At 40.1% G+C, this 17,713-nt stretch overlaps 1 protein-coding gene across 1 annotated transcript in view; it reads right to left on the minus strand.

The window, feature by feature from the left end:
- Nucleotides 1–17,713, minus strand: part of LOC137163705 (sucrase-isomaltase, intestinal-like) — a 101,659-nt gene that overhangs the window by 15,709 nt on the left and 68,237 nt on the right. The window contains exons 16-21 of the mRNA XM_067563987.1: nucleotides 16,609–16,757; nucleotides 10,182–10,266; nucleotides 5,260–5,316; nucleotides 2,792–2,922; nucleotides 1,049–1,137; nucleotides 552–601 (exon numbers count right to left, since the gene is read on the minus strand). Coding sequence (XP_067420088.1) covers nucleotides 552–601; nucleotides 1,049–1,137; nucleotides 2,792–2,922; nucleotides 5,260–5,316; nucleotides 10,182–10,266; nucleotides 16,609–16,757 — 561 coding nt within the window. The remainder of the gene's footprint in view (nucleotides 1–551; nucleotides 602–1,048; nucleotides 1,138–2,791; nucleotides 2,923–5,259; nucleotides 5,317–10,181; nucleotides 10,267–16,608; nucleotides 16,758–17,713) is intronic.

Genomic DNA, 17,713 nt, shown 5'->3' on the forward strand with positions numbered 1-17,713 from the left:
TACTTATTTTGTAAGCTCATTTTATAGTATCTTTCTCAAATACTTAGATTGTTTTTCCTTTTAAATATTTTTTAAGCACAGTGACAATCAGCCTTTGCTTTTAGAGCTGCATGTGATCAGCACTTTAGACACTAACTGGTTTTCAAAGATTCAGTGGATTATTATTCACAGGAGCAAACAGACAGTGCAGAGAGTACAGAAGAGATATGGAACTCACTGAGCTTCCAACACCTCCCCTCACCCAGCAGCCAAAAGTAAGTGGGTGAGGTTGAGGAAAGAGATTCCTTCCCTCCCAGCAGCTACAGCTGGGGGAAAAGGTTGAGAGGTGAAGAATGTATTATCAGGGTCATATCATGATGTTCCATCAATACGTTATATGTCCTGGTAACATGTCATGACTTAAATATTGCAATGCAATATAACAACGTGATTATTTTGTAGCTTTCTCTTGCTGTTTGACAAAGTGGCTCACCAACTTCAAAGGCTGAATACCACAGCTGTAACAAAGTTATTTAGAGATAAGAACCAAAATAATACTTGTTGCTACTTACTTCACTGAATGTATATTTGGCCAAGAAATAGACTTCATTTTCGATAGTATCTGTCAAAACAAATGTAACAGGAGCCATGATATTAAGACATCTAGCAAGTAATATACATAGTTTAATTTAGCAGTAGCCAGCAATTAAGAACAGACAGGCAACTTTTCAGCTGACCGTTCAAGTGCTGCCTACACATTTTCAGTTCTTCTGCAGTAATCTAAGGTAATTTCATAGGAATTTGAAATCTAATAATTATCTCTTTATGCCTAATTCACTTGTTCAGATCTCACACCAGTGTCATGAGCATAGGTGCCACTGACTTCAATAGAGTCACTCATGATTTACACCAGAGTGAATGAAATTAGAATCAGAATCAACTTTCTTGTCACTTACACCAATATAAATCAGGAGTAACTCCAGCTAAGACAATGGAGTTACACTGCTGAAAAATTGGTGTGAGAAGAATCAGGGCCCCTGACTGTTTTGCAGAAGTGTGACAAACTTACCAATAGAATCACCATCATCCCAGAAGAGGGACCCAGAGGCTTCTCCTTGCTTATCCAGAGCAATTATAAGTCCAAATGGGTTTAGACGGCTGTTGAGAAATTCAATGAGACGTATCAATAACTAGTATGGAGGGACTCTTTCTCTCCCTCAAAGTTCACAGGAAAACTAGAAATGGTGTAATTTCTACAGTTAAATCAGATTTTACAACAATAAAAAGAGATCAAAATGTCCCCTTGCTCACAGAGATGGATCCTTCGCTTGAGTTGTTGAGGAAGAGGACACCATGTACCCTCCTGTTGTGGAGGGGGATCTCTCTCAAGAAAAGACCCTCCCTTCTTTGACAGCTTTGATGCACCAGTTATCAGGCAGTCTGGGGGATGATTATGCTCCCCAAGGCTCAGTTTGGCTGCTGCATTATGTGTTGCAGCTTGTACCAGTTTCCTGTCCCACCTTCTCTTTATATTCGCTTTTGAGTGTGGTTCATGAATGGCTAGTTATTTCTTGGGTTGTATTTGTCTGGAACTGCCATTTTGCTTTGGCTATATGCAAGTCACCTCTTGGTATTAGGAAGACATTTTCCCTTCCAACTGATAGGTTGAGCAGTTAGGGCCTTTCTACTTTCCCCAGAGTATTTGGTAGTTCCAGGTCAGAATGGAAGGGAAGTCTAAAGTTTACTCTTTTGCCATATTTTTCTTGCAAATATGAAGTAACTGGCCAGCTGATGCAGGAGCCATTTGCTTTCTAATCTCAACTTCCAGGCTGGGAGTAGGTTTTGGTTGGATCCTGCACTAGCTGGTCAAGATGATGGATAGGTCAGTGGTTCCCAAACTTTTTACTAAGACCGCTCATCAACTGCATTTTGTCTTTTTTTGCAATGCACCATTACATATATGCACCTTCTGACCTGACGCTGCAACCCGAATCCCAGCCTGGTATGGAGGATCAGCCCCAGGGAGATGGGTGGAGAGTGAACCCACTCTGAACTCACCCCACCTTGGTGGCTTTGTCCCATGGGGCTGGAACTGGCTTCCCCACTCTAGACATTGTGACCTGGCACATGTGATTGCAATGCTGGGCAGGTTTACCCTGGCCACCCCAATGTCATGACATCCAGCCCTTGATGTGGTGACTCAACTAGAAATTTCCCATGACCCACTGGTGGGTTGGGACCAACCATCTGGGAAATACTGTTCTAATTGATTTACAGACTGGGGCACCCCTTGCATGGACTCTCATACAGCAGAAAAGCAAATGGTGGGATAAAGGCTTAATCTCCTGTCATGCCAGTAGTTGGCTATGTGTAGGTTCCCCTATTTGCAATATACTTTAGTTGCCATCGAGCCATACCACACTGGACTATTTGATTGCCAGGTTGATTGCTTGCTGACCCTATTCTCCTCCAATGTATGTTGAATTAAAGAGTCGTAGCCATTGCTCACCACACTCATTATGGCTTTGGACACCACTGGAAATATGACAATCATATAAACTTGGTTTGAAAATAAAGTATTTAAACTGGGGATTCCAAAGAGATATGGCCAAATGCTATAATTTAATTTTAAACTAAAATTTAAATATTTTACACAGGATGGGTTTCTCTCATGATTAATTAATTTTATTTATTTGAAAGATTTTCAGCATGAGAAGAATAAGGCTATTTATCTACTTCTTTCCCCTGCTGAATCCCTGAATTGAAAAATGTGGTATATCCTTTTGAAATAAATGTATTATGCGGTAGTTACCTGACAGTGGTTGTTGTGGCTGGTGCCTGTGTTGGCAGAATGTAACCTCCACGGAGAAAGAGTGGAATCTTGTCCAATGGGGCATCAATACTACCATATTTTCTGTGCCAGGAAATTGGCACTTCATCACCCTACCACAGAAATGAATACAGTTCAAAGCTTTTTATTTTAAATCCAGATACTATCATTCATTACCATAAAGCTATGAAACAGATCTGGATTTATACTGATGTAAATGAGATAAGAACTTAGCCCCAGAATAACACCATGGAATTCAGTGGCATTTCTTCAGATTTGCATCAGTATTTAACAGAATCTGGACCTTGAAGTTACACATAAGTGATACACCAAAGATAGAACAATCATGAATAAGATACAGTGAATCATCTTAAAAATTGTCATCGGTCAGTATCTTGTGAAAAAATTGTGAATCGTCTCTAAGCAGAAAGCAAGATACTCTTATTAATCTTTCTACGTATATGGAAGCCGTCACATTTCAGTTTTGCAGTAAGAAATGTATAGGCATTTAGGATGAAAACTTGCATCTTCTTCAGTCCTTGCGGCAAACAGGTACCATAGTAATTTAAGAAAACAACGCTCTTTGTTCCAAAAAAATCCACTCAGAAACCTGGTGCAAAGATCATTGTCTGAGCCCATCACTTTGACCACATCACCCCTCTCTTTCCATCTCTTCGTGAGCTTTCTCTTCTCTATCGTATCAAATATAAGCTACTTATCTTCACTTTCAAGGACCTTGATGACCCATCCCCAACCTCCTTTTCTCTCATTCTGTATCGAAAAGTTGTCTCCTGCCCCTGCATGGCCCATACTGCCAGCCTCCATTGCCACTTGTTACATTTTCAGAGAACGACCTTTGTGCTTTCTCCCATGCTGCACATCATGCTTGGGCATAGCTCCCCGTAAGCATCAGCAAAACTAACTCACTTTCCTCTTTCAACACCCTCCTTAAAACTGTAAGTGTTGCCCCCGCAGTTAGCTGAGATGTGGAGCTCCATTGTGCGAGGTGGTGAGAGTTGAGAAAGAGCTATTTGAATAATTTCTGCTTCGTTTGCTTACCGTTTGAAAACACACACACACACACACACACAAAATTGGGAATGAACCTGAAACAAACTTAAAAAAAAATGTTCAGCAAACGAAAAAGTGAAAACAAAATTTCATTTGGGGTTAATATAACTAGTTTTGATTTTGAGCTTTAACATTTTTTTAAAAGTTAAATAAAATGGAAGGAAATTTCTAAATAAAAAAAGTAATTTCAAATAAAAAAATGAAAACCTTTAGTTTTGAAACTGTCAGAATGAAACAGAACTTTTAAGGATTTGCTTAAAACCCCCCACACAATTTGGTGAAAATGACATGCATTTATGCATTAAAACATTTCAGTGTCACTGAATCTGCATTTTTCACCTAAAAGATGTTTTGGCCAAAAAAATTCACCCAGCTCTATTAAGAAGTTAAGGTACTAATGTGAGCTGAAGGCCCTCTTTATCCTGAAGAACTGAGTCTTTTTTTAGAGGAGAAAAAGGAGAAAATAACTTAGACAATCAGCCACTAGCTGAATGTTGAAAAATTCACCTATTAAAAAAAAAAAGGAATCCAAGTGATTATTCTTTAAGAATAAAAATCTTAAGATTCCAGACCAGTGACATTTTTCTCCGTACCCTTCCTCTATCTGTAACTGCACAGGATAGTTAATATTAGCCTTAAACTCTTGGGCTGGATTTTCAAAAGTGCTTACGATTGGCTTAAGTCTACTCTTATTGGAGTCAATATGAGTTTCACCGTTGACTTCAGTAAGAGCAGAATTAGTCCAGTTCAGAACACTTTTTACAAATCCAACCCTTAGATAAAGGAATTATTTATAAAGTAATAGAGCAAACACAATATTTGCGGTTGGGAAAAATGGTTTTGATTGCTTGTTTGTTTTTTTAACTTGGATTGCACCACACCTCTCTGGGACAATTTTTCAAAGAGACCTCAGCCTCATCTGTAAGATTGCCCTCCACAGTTTTACATGACAAAAATGTTGTGTACGCAAACTTTTGTATTATTGCGTGCAATTTGCAGTCCGGTGTGAAAATCAGATAAATATATATCTACCTAATTTGTATGCTTCAAAGCAATGTAACATGCAAATCCGAAACTTATGAACGCAAATAAAAATAGAAACCCTGACAATTGTGGGCATGATTGTATAGACTGCTCTTGAAAATTCAGCCCTCTGTGTCTTAGTGCTGTAGAATCCAAAAATAGAAAATAAAATGCCACTGAAAGCTGGGTAATTTTCTTGCTCAATTAGCCAGCCTGGTGCAGAAGTTTTTTTTTTTCTGGATTTCTTCATCACAGATGCCTTGGGGGAAAAAATACTGCTGAGCAGTGCTCAAAATTAATTAACATTTTAAATTATGTTCAAACTGTAAGAAACTGTAAACTTTTAAAATACATACTGTATAGTAGTCAAACCAGGATGCTTCAGGGAAATAAACATCCACCGATCTTGCTCCCTGTAATTATCAGAAAGTAGTTTGACTATTTTTTTACATTTCTGATAGTACATTGCTAAATTAATTTTTTGTTTGTGCTTAAATAGATCTGTATACTCAATGTCCCTTTGAGGTAACATCTTGGATATTAATAAGTGTTATTCATGTGGCAATATACTAGAGCTGACTAATATAGCAGTGCTTGCCAGCTGCCTGCATCATGCTGAGTTTGGCTCATTGCAGTTCTATTGGATGAGTCCATGGCACTGTCAGATTTATTATTTCAGCTGGGTACCCATACCACAGGCTCCGAGCCTGCAAATACCAATGTATATGACTTCAATGGGACTGCTCCCATGCTTATAAATTGTGAGCTTTGTCAAGGCCTGCAAGATCGGGGCCTTAAATTGGATAATTGAGTGGGGTTAAACAGATGTTGATGACACTACTGGAGGGGAATGGCCTCCTTACAAGGGTAGGTACAAGATACCCAGTTTGAAATGCCTGACTCTTTCCAGGGGGAAGTGACAGGAGGCAAGGTTTGGGAGGCAGGGAAGCAAGGTACCTAGATATCTCTGCCCTAGGACTCTTCTTTACAATATTTGTGTCATTCTAATAAGTAATTTATTGCTAACTGCACAGTTACTACTTTTTATTTGGTGACACATTTATTATTGAGTTTCAGAGCTAAAATCATATTAATTCTAAAAGTGCTTACTATAGGATTACTCTGGAAAAAGTTTGCATCAAAAGAAGTAGATACATATGTTCATGGAGCAAAATAGATTATTTTCCTGTATAAAATCCCTTAGATGCTCCACGTGCACATCTCTCCCTTTCTATTCAGAAGCAGGGCTCAGCTGCCAGGGAACAGGGGGACCATGGGTGCCAGAGGAGGCATGGATAGTTCTAGCCTATCATAGATTCACTAGTTTGGGGTAGGGATCTATGGCTTTTTCCTATGGGAAGATATTTCCTTCCTAGAGCCTCCTTTCATGGGTTTTTAATACAGGAGGAGATGATCTGACCCATTACTTACAAAGTAATCTGCAGAAACATGCAATTACCATGAAGACATTGAGTAAATCTTGAAAATTTTACATCACATATAGGAATAGGCACTTATTGCATAGACACCTGAACATATCATTTGAAGGGCCAGGCATATTTAACTGAGTTCAAAACAAATGTTGTTGTGACGACTGGAAATCTGTTGATGGGTGACTGTTATAGTTCCATTCTATCTGAAATTTGTAATGGAAAACTCTTGAAGTTGCCATCATGCCTGGACAAATTTAAATAAAATGAAGGAACATCTAAGAATGTATTGATTTATTAAAGGATGAAAGTCTTCAGTTAGACATAAGAACTGATATACTGGATCAAGACCAAACTCCCTCTACTCTAGTCTCCTGTGTGACAGTGGCCATGACAAGATCCTACAGACAAAAGTGTAATAATCCCACAGTGAGCAGGTGTGTGGTAATCTGACCCTCCCCATGTTTAGGTCTCATCCTGATCTCATCATTAGAGATTGGCTTAAATCCTGAAGTGTGAGGTTCAATACCCTTTCCAAAATCATCACAGTTAATTATAACAACTCTGATAGCCATATAAATGTTCAATACCTTTTTTATTCTTGTTAAATTCTTGACTTCTACAAATTCCTGAATCTAATTACACATTGTGTGAAAACATATTTCCTTTAGCAGTTTTGAATATGCCACCTTTTAATGTTATTAAAAGTCCCCTTGTTTGTGTCTTATGAGACAGGCAGAACAGAATCCCCTGATCTAGACCATTCACTACTTTATATACCTTTATCATATCCCCTCTTCTTCATCTCTTTCCATGGTAAACAATCCCAGTCTTTTCACTGCCCCTTCATATGAGAGTTTTTCCCAAACCCTTGTTACTCATGTTAAGCATGTTTCCCATGCTTGTTACTCTTCCCTGAACTCTGTGAACAACCTCATTTCGTCATTAGCTGTTAAGAATATAGGAGAGATTTGAAAATGAAGGACTCCAAGAAAGCTTAGAAAGCCATCTCCCCCGTGGCGAAAAAGATTTGATACATAGGAATAACAATTTCTCTTTGAACTTCAGAGGCACAAGGTTTAGAAGCAAATATGTGACAAACAGCAGCCTATTTAGAGCTAGACCTACCAAGGGGACTTAGATTCAGTTTTGAAAGGCCTAACATCCTGAAGTCTAGTGGATTCCACAGCCCTGAGTAAAGCGTCCAGTCTCCCTATAGAATGCACATGGGGAATAGGTTTCACAAAAGCCAGCAAGCTGAGTGGGGAGCTGCCTAAACTAGCCTGTAGGAAATGCTGAGGAAAGACATCCCAGGTAAGCACTCTAACCACTGAGCTATAACAATACAAGAGGGCCACTGCTGCCATCACCACCTTTTCCTCCCCATCCAGCTGTGCTTTGTGGGGGGCCCAATTCAGTAGGCAGCCTCTGAAAATGCCAAGCAGGTCAGGCCACATACACAAGATAGGTAGGGGAATGCCTAGGTTGAGGATCTCCTGAGGCTTAGGTCAGTGGTTCCCAACCTGTGACCCATGGAGGCTTTCAAAGTGGCCCATGGCTCCCCTCCCACTAGATACAGAAGGAAGTCACTGCCTAAGGAGCCAGGCGGAGCACCTTTCCACGGGGCTAAAAGACCGGTGCAGGCTCCTTGCTGCAGTCAAGGGGTGGGAGATCAGCACTTCCCTCCCCCTGGCTGTAGCAGGGAGCATGGCAAAGCGCTCCGCCTAGGTCCCTAGGCACTGGGGTCTCTGCTGGTGCCAGAGGGAGGGGAGCACTGATCTCCTGTCCCTCTGGCTGCAGAAGGGAACCACTGCTTAAGGCCCAGGTGGAGCGCACAGGGCTACAGGATGTGTTCGGTTTCCCTGCTGCAGCCAGGGAGATGGGAGATCAGCAAGGAGGCTGCCTCCCTCCTCGCTGAACTCCTTCCGTCTGGCTACACTGGGGGAGGGCTGCTAGCAGAGACTAGTGGCCCTTCAGGGTTGTGAAAATGATATCTGTGGCCTTCGAGCCAAAAAGGTTGGGGACCACTGGCTTAGGTGATCAGCAGCTTGGTGGCATCAGGATTTAAGTGGCTTTGTGCATGCCCACAGGCAGACATTTAAGTGCCATGGAGCTTTCCCTGGTGGAAATTTTGGCACCTACATACTTAGGCAACCACGTAGTGGGGGATTTGAGGATCTAAATTTTGGAGTTAGGTACCTGAAGTGGCAGGTAAGTGCCTAAATCCCATCGTGCATCTAGCCCTTCGTGTCTCTGATCATCAGTATTGGTAAAAATTATATCATTCACTCAAGTTCTAGTAACAGACTTATCTCAAACAATGGTAATTTACACTACTACAAGTATAACTCTTTATTATGACCCAAACCCAGTGCTCACCTAGCCTTGCTGCTGAGTATCAAGGAAGTGGCAGTGTAGGGGAGTGTCAAAGGGCATGTCTGCCCTGTAGCACCCCCTGCTAGCCAACATGGCTCTGCTGAGGCCTGCCTCAGTTTCCCCTCCACTTATGGCCCCTTGAAAAATCCACACAGTCCAGATGTTCAAAACATTCCCCCTTCTAGGGTCCAATTTAGTAAGTCCTGCACAATGTATTTCAAAAGAGAACTCAAACTTACAAAGTCTTCATGTCAGTTTAAGATAGGCCCAGCTCCTCCTCCCCAAGGGTCTATCCTCTTTTTAAAAGGTACACTTCTTTCACCCCTGTCCCAAGCAGAGCACAGCCCCTCCTTTCTGAGGGTCTGTTTTCCCCTCAGTTCAAACACCCTTCTGTTTCAGTTCCAAGCTGGGCACAGCCCTTCCTCCCTTAGATCTGTCTTCCTGCCCACCCACTACCTCTCGCCTACAGTGTGACCTTCTCCACAGGTCATCCCTCATGGTGTCTTCTCCTTGCTAACTCAGAGCCCAACAACCTGCAGCTGTCTCCCCATTTAGCCCATTGGGCAGCAGGTAATTAGTCCAGGTGCACTGGACCCCACTCCATCTTAGAGTGGCCAGTCACCCTGTGACAGGGAGAGAAATCCTCCCCACTTCAGACTAAGGAGTTCAAGCAAACCCACTCTGCAGCTGGTACTTCAGACTCGGTGCTTGGAAAGAATCAGTGGTCCTAATGGCCTCACACAATGGGGGGAAATGGCCTGTCCATCCACAGGGCAGTGCTTTTTTTAAACCTAACAAATAGTAACCAACTAACTTTCTCATTAGAGAGACAAGGTGGGTGAGGTCATATCTTGTATTGGACCAACTTCTGGGGTGAGAGACACAAGCTTTCAAGCTACACAGAGCTCTTCTTCAGATCTATGTAGCTCAAAAGCTCGTCTCTCTCACCAACATAACCTGGTCCAATACAAGATATGACCTCACCCACTTTGTCTCTCTAACACTGAATATAATATGGTTATTTTCAGCTTAACAGAAGGGCTTTAATTCCATTTGGATTTGGTGTTGGGGAAACTCCTAGCATATTCTTTCACAAGTTTCAATTCCAAGATTTTTGGGGGAAATTTTAATTTAGAGGTTAGTTCGGTATAACAGCTTTGTCCACAAGCTGGCAGCCATTCTATATCTGGTTCTCTTCCTTCTTCCAAACTCTACAAGCCCTTTACTGCTACCCTTCAGGGATATCTGCAACATGAGAATTAGCAAGCAGGAGGATCCAGCCTGTGCATGTATAGTTGCACTTTCTATACAGCTAGGTCTGTTTGTGAAATTGACTCCTCGGGGATTGAGAGTGGCTAAAAAACTGGATGGTGCAAATAAATATATGACCACCCACCGTGTGATTGAAAGCCCTGAATAGTATTAAGCTCTTTGGTCCCTATATTATAACATTTTAAAATTAGAATACTTGCCTCTTGAAGAACTGGAGCAATCATAAGAGCTGGTCCCCAAAGGAAAGCTTTATCTATTCCATGAGTCTGCCGATCAGAAGTAAATCTAGTTTTGAAAGCAAGACACCCTTTGTTAATTCAAATCTTATTTTTTCAAAGAGCTTGTGAAGTATTTTGATCCTGTGATATTGCTCACTGCACCAAGAGTCTCTGTTTTCCTACTTTAGTGTGTTTCTTTAATATCCAGATACCTTTTTCATGACTGATAGAAAGAAGTTTTGGTTTCTCCTTTCCCAGCCTTTGGGATCAATAATTTAGACCTCCATCTATGCTGGCAATTAAATGTTAACTGAAACATGATTTAAAACGCAGTTTTCCTGGCCAACATAGTCAAGTCACAGCTATTTTACAATTCATGTATTACAGTATACATGTAATCATGTGTTTGTCTTTGTACTAGGACCCTAAGTAGCCTAGAATACTGTTTGAGAAAAGTTTATACTCCAGGCAAACCATGGTTAAATGTATTTCATGCTTACCATGTTTAAGAACGGTATAGCTAAAATAATTTACTTGCCACTGTAAACAATGCCTTAGTGTATAAACAGAAGAAAGTCTTTTGTTATCAAACCTGATTTCCTTAGGAGAGAAGCTAGACTCTAGATGTCTAACCCAATACCAATGGCCCTGTGGAGAAGCAGGATACTCGATTTAGTTCACAGACACAGACCATACCTGAATTGCCACCTCCAGGCAAGACCCAACTTGCTCAGGCTGCCCCACTGGTAAGAAACATCCAGCTGTTCTTCCCACTGCCTCAGTAAAGTACTAGTGGGGAGACTAAAGAATCACATTTGCAGCCATGTGTTTGGACACCAGACTATTCTGGCTTCCTGTGAAGTACAGGCCTTCTGGAGATCAAAAGAACCACTTGGTCTTCAACACTTACAAATGTCAATGGAACTTAGATCTGCCAGTGACCTGGGCAGAAGAGCAGCCTGGAGAAAATGCACGAAAAGATCCCTAAACCTCTTAAGGTGCAAACATGATGTACCTTATTTCTAAAATTGTCCTCCCCCATCCAGACTTGCCAACTCCAGCTCCAGCTTCAACTCCCTCTGAGCTGTACCTCACAGAAATGTCTAGCAACCTTTTGCTGAATAACCACATTCCCACAGCAGACACAGTGCTGCTGGGGAGCTCCTCCTGTACCTATGCTAATTTCAGCATTCCTGAATTCACTGATCTGGATACTCAAGTAGAAGAGAACAGACAGAGGGATGGATTTTAAGCAGCAGCTACAACTTTATTCAAATGTAACGTGGGAGAGGGGCACTGTTTGCCCATCTGTCCTGTTAGATCCATTTCAGAATACCTCAAGCATAAATACATTACTCCCCATGCAAGCCAAACTTCTGTGAATTCTAATACACATCTGAAACTGTCCCCGGCTGCTTGTGGCACCAGTTCACTAACCCTGAAGGCACCAAAAAAGGACAACACCAAATGCAGCTTTAAATGGGATTGCTTCCATCCCCCCACTACATATCTTGGATAGAGCATCCACTAACCCTGACAGAATCTGCATGGTTATGGAATGTCTATCATCTTCTTTGCATGCATCACTGCTAGGCCATCCCTCCAATAACATCCTTACCACAAATCCTCTACATGGGTCAGGGACTCCCACTAGTCCACGCTAAAGGGATAAACCAGCTGGGCAACCCAATTTAGTAGATGAAGCCAATCCACGGTATGCCAAATACAAAACATATCGAACCACCTAATGTTTGGGGCTGGGTCAATGACACTGAAGACCTTCCCTAATTCTGTGAATTCAATGAGGTTGGCTAAGTAAGCCTTTAAGTCACTGGGGCAAAAAGTATTTTCAGTTAATCCTGTAGCTAACCAGAGCCATGATTCCACAACTGGTGAGACATCACCTGCGGGTCCCTGCTGGCAAATAGTGCACAATTCTGGAATCTGTTGTCCTGAAGACAAGATAGAGCACCTGCAATGCCATTTTATACCCTGGGCACACGTACTGCACACACACACAAAACGTTAAACAAAAGGTAATACCCTCACTAGTTTCATTACCCATGCCAACTTTGCTGACTGTTTATTCTCTAGGTGGACCACGGTTTGGCTGTCTAGTTGTTCCTTGAGGACCTCTTCTTTCCTTTTTCTATCCAGACAACCACTCACATCTCCCTTACGTCATAGACGGAATTAATAAGCTGCATCTGCCAGGAGAATCAGGAGAACTTCAGCAGTTTTATGCAAGTTCTAACACCTGCTGGTAGTGTAGTTGAACAGAAGAGCATTATTCCTATTGCATAGACCATGAAACTGGTAAGCAGCAATGGAGACAGTCTTGGGGATTTGATATTTTCCACTTCATACAAGCCTCCCCTCCTAAACTATTCATTTGCACATGTGATCATCTAGTGGTTAATCCAGGGGCTTTATAGTTTACCATTATCTGGTAGCTAAAGGAGCTCTTCTTTAGCTCAAGTGGAAGAGGCCTGTATTTTTAATGTTTACAGTCCCAAGTTCTATCTCCAGTAATGACTTCAATGTCTGTACACACATACACACAAGGAGCATATGTCCTTCCAACAGAGGATGCAGTGCCTTTCATGGCAAATCCAACAGGAGATGCCACTATATCCGGGGTGGAAAAGAGAATTGTGTTCTTCTTGCAAGATGACACAGCACACAAAGTCCTACTGCAGAAAAACTGAAGCTTCCCTGAGAGTATTTGCAATTATTTATGGCCTTCCCTTCAAGCTTTTCAATCTATGTTGCGTAAAATTCATTGACATTTGTCAAATGGCTGCAGAAACTGACCAAATCTCTGATTGCCAGACACAGAGCTGGTATCACATAATCGATTCTTCATACTGAACATGTAACACTATTTAAAGTAAAAAACAGCCCTTTGACCGTAAATATTTTACACACCAGTCATTGGACAAAGAATAAAAGTAATTGCTTTAGCTACCTGTAAGACATGGTCTTATTTAGGGCTGGCCAGAAAACACAAACTCCATTTTGCAAAAGAATTTGAGTTTTGTCATTTGTTTTCATTCTGCATCAGAGCAAACCTAGATCTTCTGAAATTTTTTCTTAAAAGAAAGAGGGGGAAAAAAAGAGGGGGAAGCGATGAGGGACACACACCATAAGCAATAGCCCAGCTGACTAGCTGATTCATTTTTTGTCAGGAAGGTTAAAATGACGGAAAGAGAGACCCCAGAATATTCAATAGCCCAGTGGTTGAGATGCTGACATGGGATGCAGGAGACCCTAAAGTCCCTGTTCTGAATCAGGCAGACCAAAGGAAAAATATGCCCTAACCAGTGGGCTATTGGGTATGGAGTCTCTCTCTCATCTGACCTTCCTGATTAAATATGAATCAGCATTTTCTGACAGAAAAATGTTTAATCAAAACATTCCTGACCAGCTCTAATGCTATTATCACCACCTTTGATTTCCTTCAGTTATTTCAAAATGTGATATGACATTACTAAAGTTTCTATCCACTGACTTCACGTGATTTTATTGCTTAGGAAATGATTCTCTCAATGGTGTCCATTTCATCATGTGCATAGCACACTGTACCTGATCCTGAAAGAGTTCAGCATTGTAGTAATTCCAAAATAATTGAGCAAAAGAACCATGGCAATTGAAAAACAAAGGGAAATAGGCCGAAGGTTCTGTTTTTTAAAATAATGGAGAGTTTGGGAGAGCAGAAGGTTAATATGCCTGAGGGCTTATTCCGGGCTCTACATAATTGGGTGTGCAACAGAAAGAAACTTTGCTAGATAAAGACATTAATAAATACATAAATAAATGTATTTTTAAATTAAATGTGCTGCAAGAAGAAGGGATTTAGGAAAAGAACCCATTTATTTTTCTTCCTTCAGTAGTTCCACTACCTCAGACTCATATGAAACAAGCAGCTATAATTTGATCTTTTAAAAAGGGTGTTTATAAAGGTAATTGCTTCAACAGACTGAAAAAAAAATAGCATGGGTTATATGTTTAGGGCTTTTCAAAGTATATGTCAGGAGATCATCATACACCAGGATTTCCGAATATAACAATGCCCGCTGATAGAACAATTCAATAATAAAAGGGTAGATTTATGTAGTGTTGGTACCAGAATATTGGAGAGAGAAGGTGGGTGAGGTGATACATTTTATTAGACCAACTTCTGTTAGTGAGAGAGACAAGCTTTCAAACTCACATAGAGTTCTTCTTCAGGTCTGAGAAATGTACTCAGAATGTCAAAGCTAAAAACACGGGGGAACAGATTGTTTCATATAAGTACTTCACCTTAAATGGTCCATTGAAATATGTTTTAAGTGGCCTGTAAACACCTTTCATATCATGGGAGGGAAAACAAAGGGGGGAGGGAAAAAAGGAGGGGAAAGCTTTTAGTGGGTTACAGATTATTCTAATAAGCCATAAATTCAGCATCTCTATTCAGTTCATGATTTTTAGTATTTGGCAAAGTTATGAATTTAAGCTCCCAGGCTCATCTTTTGATGGCATGGTGCAGATTTCCTTTGAGAACGGGGACTGAGAGGTCAGATATAGAGTGATCGTTTTGTGAAAACTGTTGACCCACAGATGATAATGGTGTTTTTGTCTTTTATTATTATTCTGTGAGAGTTCATTCGCGAGCATAGCGATTGTCTAGTTTCACTCACATAGTTGTTATTTGGGCATTCTTAAAGTCTTTACCCAGACTTGAAGAAGAGCTCTGTGTAAGCTCAAAAGCTAGTCTCTCGCCAACAGAAGTTGGTCCAATAAAAGATATTTTCTCACCCACTTTATCTCTCTAAAAGGGTAAATTTGACAGGTAATATGAACAGTTTTGACTAAATTATTGAATAATTCTTCAGTGCCAGTGTTTGAATATTTTTATAATATTGGCTGTTTTTGATATCTCAGCTTATGTATTACTTAATTCTATGTAAATGTTTAGAGTTTCCTGAATTGTCTGGCTGTTTTAGTATCTAAGATTTTTGGATTTTTTGAAGACTTACCCTAAGAAGTTTGTTTCTTTTTAATTTTTTCTTCTAACCTCAAAAACGTTTCATTTATTCAACACATTTTCTTCACTGCTGATTTAGCTGTAATAATAATAATACAATAAAAATATCCTATTCTAAGGTGAGAGGAAGTGGAAAAACTATCAAGCGGAGAAGATAAAAGAGTTTAGGTATTTCATTTGCATGTTCAAGTAACCAGTTACATGTCTAACTGGCTATTTGTGCCTACAGACACCACAACTGATCTTGCAATCATGAGTATAAGTTAGGCATGCAAATGAACTCATTCATGCTGAAAACGTAGGCCCTTATACTCATGACCCAATTGTATGAAAGACAGTTAGCCTATACACATTTGCCACTGTTTGATATTATCCTCATCTTTTCTTTTTTAAAGCTATTAACCAAGTCTGGGATCTTGACATGCACATGCTGTGTAGCTTTTAAAGATGTTTGCTATAAACCAACCCTTCAAGTCCTTTTCTAACTGTAAAACTATTGAATTCTTTTATCGTTTCATTGCCTCAGTTTGAGGCATTAAAACATATATCAGAATCCAGCAGGCCACTGTTATTTGCAGTGACCACTTGGGCAGCAATAACTATTGTTGGTAGGACGTCTTTCACAGTAAGCCTTTGTGAACTAATAAGATGCCTAAAAGAAAATAAACGCAGTTGCTGATTTTCTCTTCTATAAAGAAGAAAAAGATGATGTAAATTTCTACATTACTCTTAAAGATTCTATTTAATTTCTCAAGAAATATCATATTGAATCCATAGAACTTTTTTGTGCTATAAACACTTAGATAACTTTACTTATTTGACTAGTCTCACTGAAGCAATGGTATTGCTTGCAGTAGGAAGCACTATACCCAGTAATAAGTGACTGTAGGATCTAGCTCTAAAGCATTGATACCATAAAATGGGGAATAGATAGGACTACAAACTTGACATCACTGAAGACTGCATGAGGCATTATTTTATTCATGGACATGAAATCACTGCTACTTACCATGATATGAATACCAAAAAAGCCCTAATGGTTAAAAATATGGACATATACACTGTTAAGCAGAAATATTAAAAACAAATATTTGAAATACCATAAGCCCCATTCTACTAAATACACAAATGGAAACTTTTCCCTATTGTTATTTATTTAAGTGGGGGAAGATATTGCTTTTAAAGTAAAAATCAATGTTAAATGTCACATGAACTAAGCAAAACATTTTTTACTGCTTTACTATAAACTGCTCGTTAAGGCAGAGGGAAACAATTTCATCATTATTACTATTATCAAAATAAATATAAAATAAATTTGTACACTGGATCTGTACTACTACTGTGAATAAAACATGACAGATAGGAGAGAGACTGATAACTTACTCATGCATTAATCCTCGTACCACTGTGTTTCCGTGGACATGAGAATCAAAGAATAAGGTGTACAAATAAGGCAACAGTGTGTATCTAATCAGCAGTGTGGATCGAGATATCTCAGCAAACTCCACTCCAAACACTGCAGGGTCTTGCTCCTACCAAAGACAAAATGTTTTGTTTTGCATTTAAGTTTACAAATATGCAATTATTATGCAGGAAAAGGAAAGCTTCTGTTGACATAAGCAGTATACAGCTTAATGTTTACCATTAAAAAAACTGACCCTAAACTAACAGAACAGACATCAACAACCCAGTCTTATATTGATTTAGAACTTTTATTCTTAAAAAATATCAGTGTGCTTCATAAACTATGGACCTGATCCTTAGAGGTGTTAAGCACCCGCAATTGCCCTTAAGGTCACTGAAGTCAACGGGAGTTGCAGGTTCTCAGCTCCTCTCAGGATCAGATTGTATATTTAGAAATCATTTCCCCACTAAAATGCAGCTACCTGTGAGGTAGAATGTGTAAGATAAGTGGAAAATGGATACCCAATACTCTGCCAAAGAGAGGGAAGAGGGAAATTATTTTGGCTAAGACCAGAGAGACAAATCTGTATGAAAAGCACCATGTGATTTTATGGCTTTTGGGTGAAATCCTGGCCCCACTGAAGTCGGTAGCAAAACTTCCATTAAATTCAATGGGCCAGGATTTCATCCTTATTTTTAAGAGGTCTCATCTTGGTTTCTCACTCTTAATCTGAAGATCCCTGGCTTCAATCTCTCCGCAAAGCTCAAGAGCAACCTTAAACCGCATCCACACAAACCATGGCAGATACAGATACTTGCTGCACAAATGGAAAATTAAAGACTTTCCAGGGTGCAACTGTGGTCACCCACAATAGACCATGGATATATAACAACTCAATGCCTGATTCACAAATATAAAGGAGGCATCACAGCAATATACTCTGCTACTCCAGACGCAATTATCTGTCTTAGCCTTCTGAATGTAAAATTATAGTTGTTGCTCTACATCTACAACAACAACAGGAAGAACGCTCTTCACCTACAATTTCTGGATGCAAATAAATGCAAACCAAATATTTTGGGG

This window comes from Emydura macquarii, unplaced genomic scaffold (assembly GCF_026122565.2).
Source record: "Emydura macquarii macquarii isolate MOO-44397 ecotype Brisbane River unplaced genomic scaffold, CSIRO-AGI_Emac_v2 contig_2636, whole genome shotgun sequence".
NCBI classification, from domain to species: domain Eukaryota; kingdom Metazoa; phylum Chordata; order Testudines; family Chelidae; genus Emydura; species Emydura macquarii.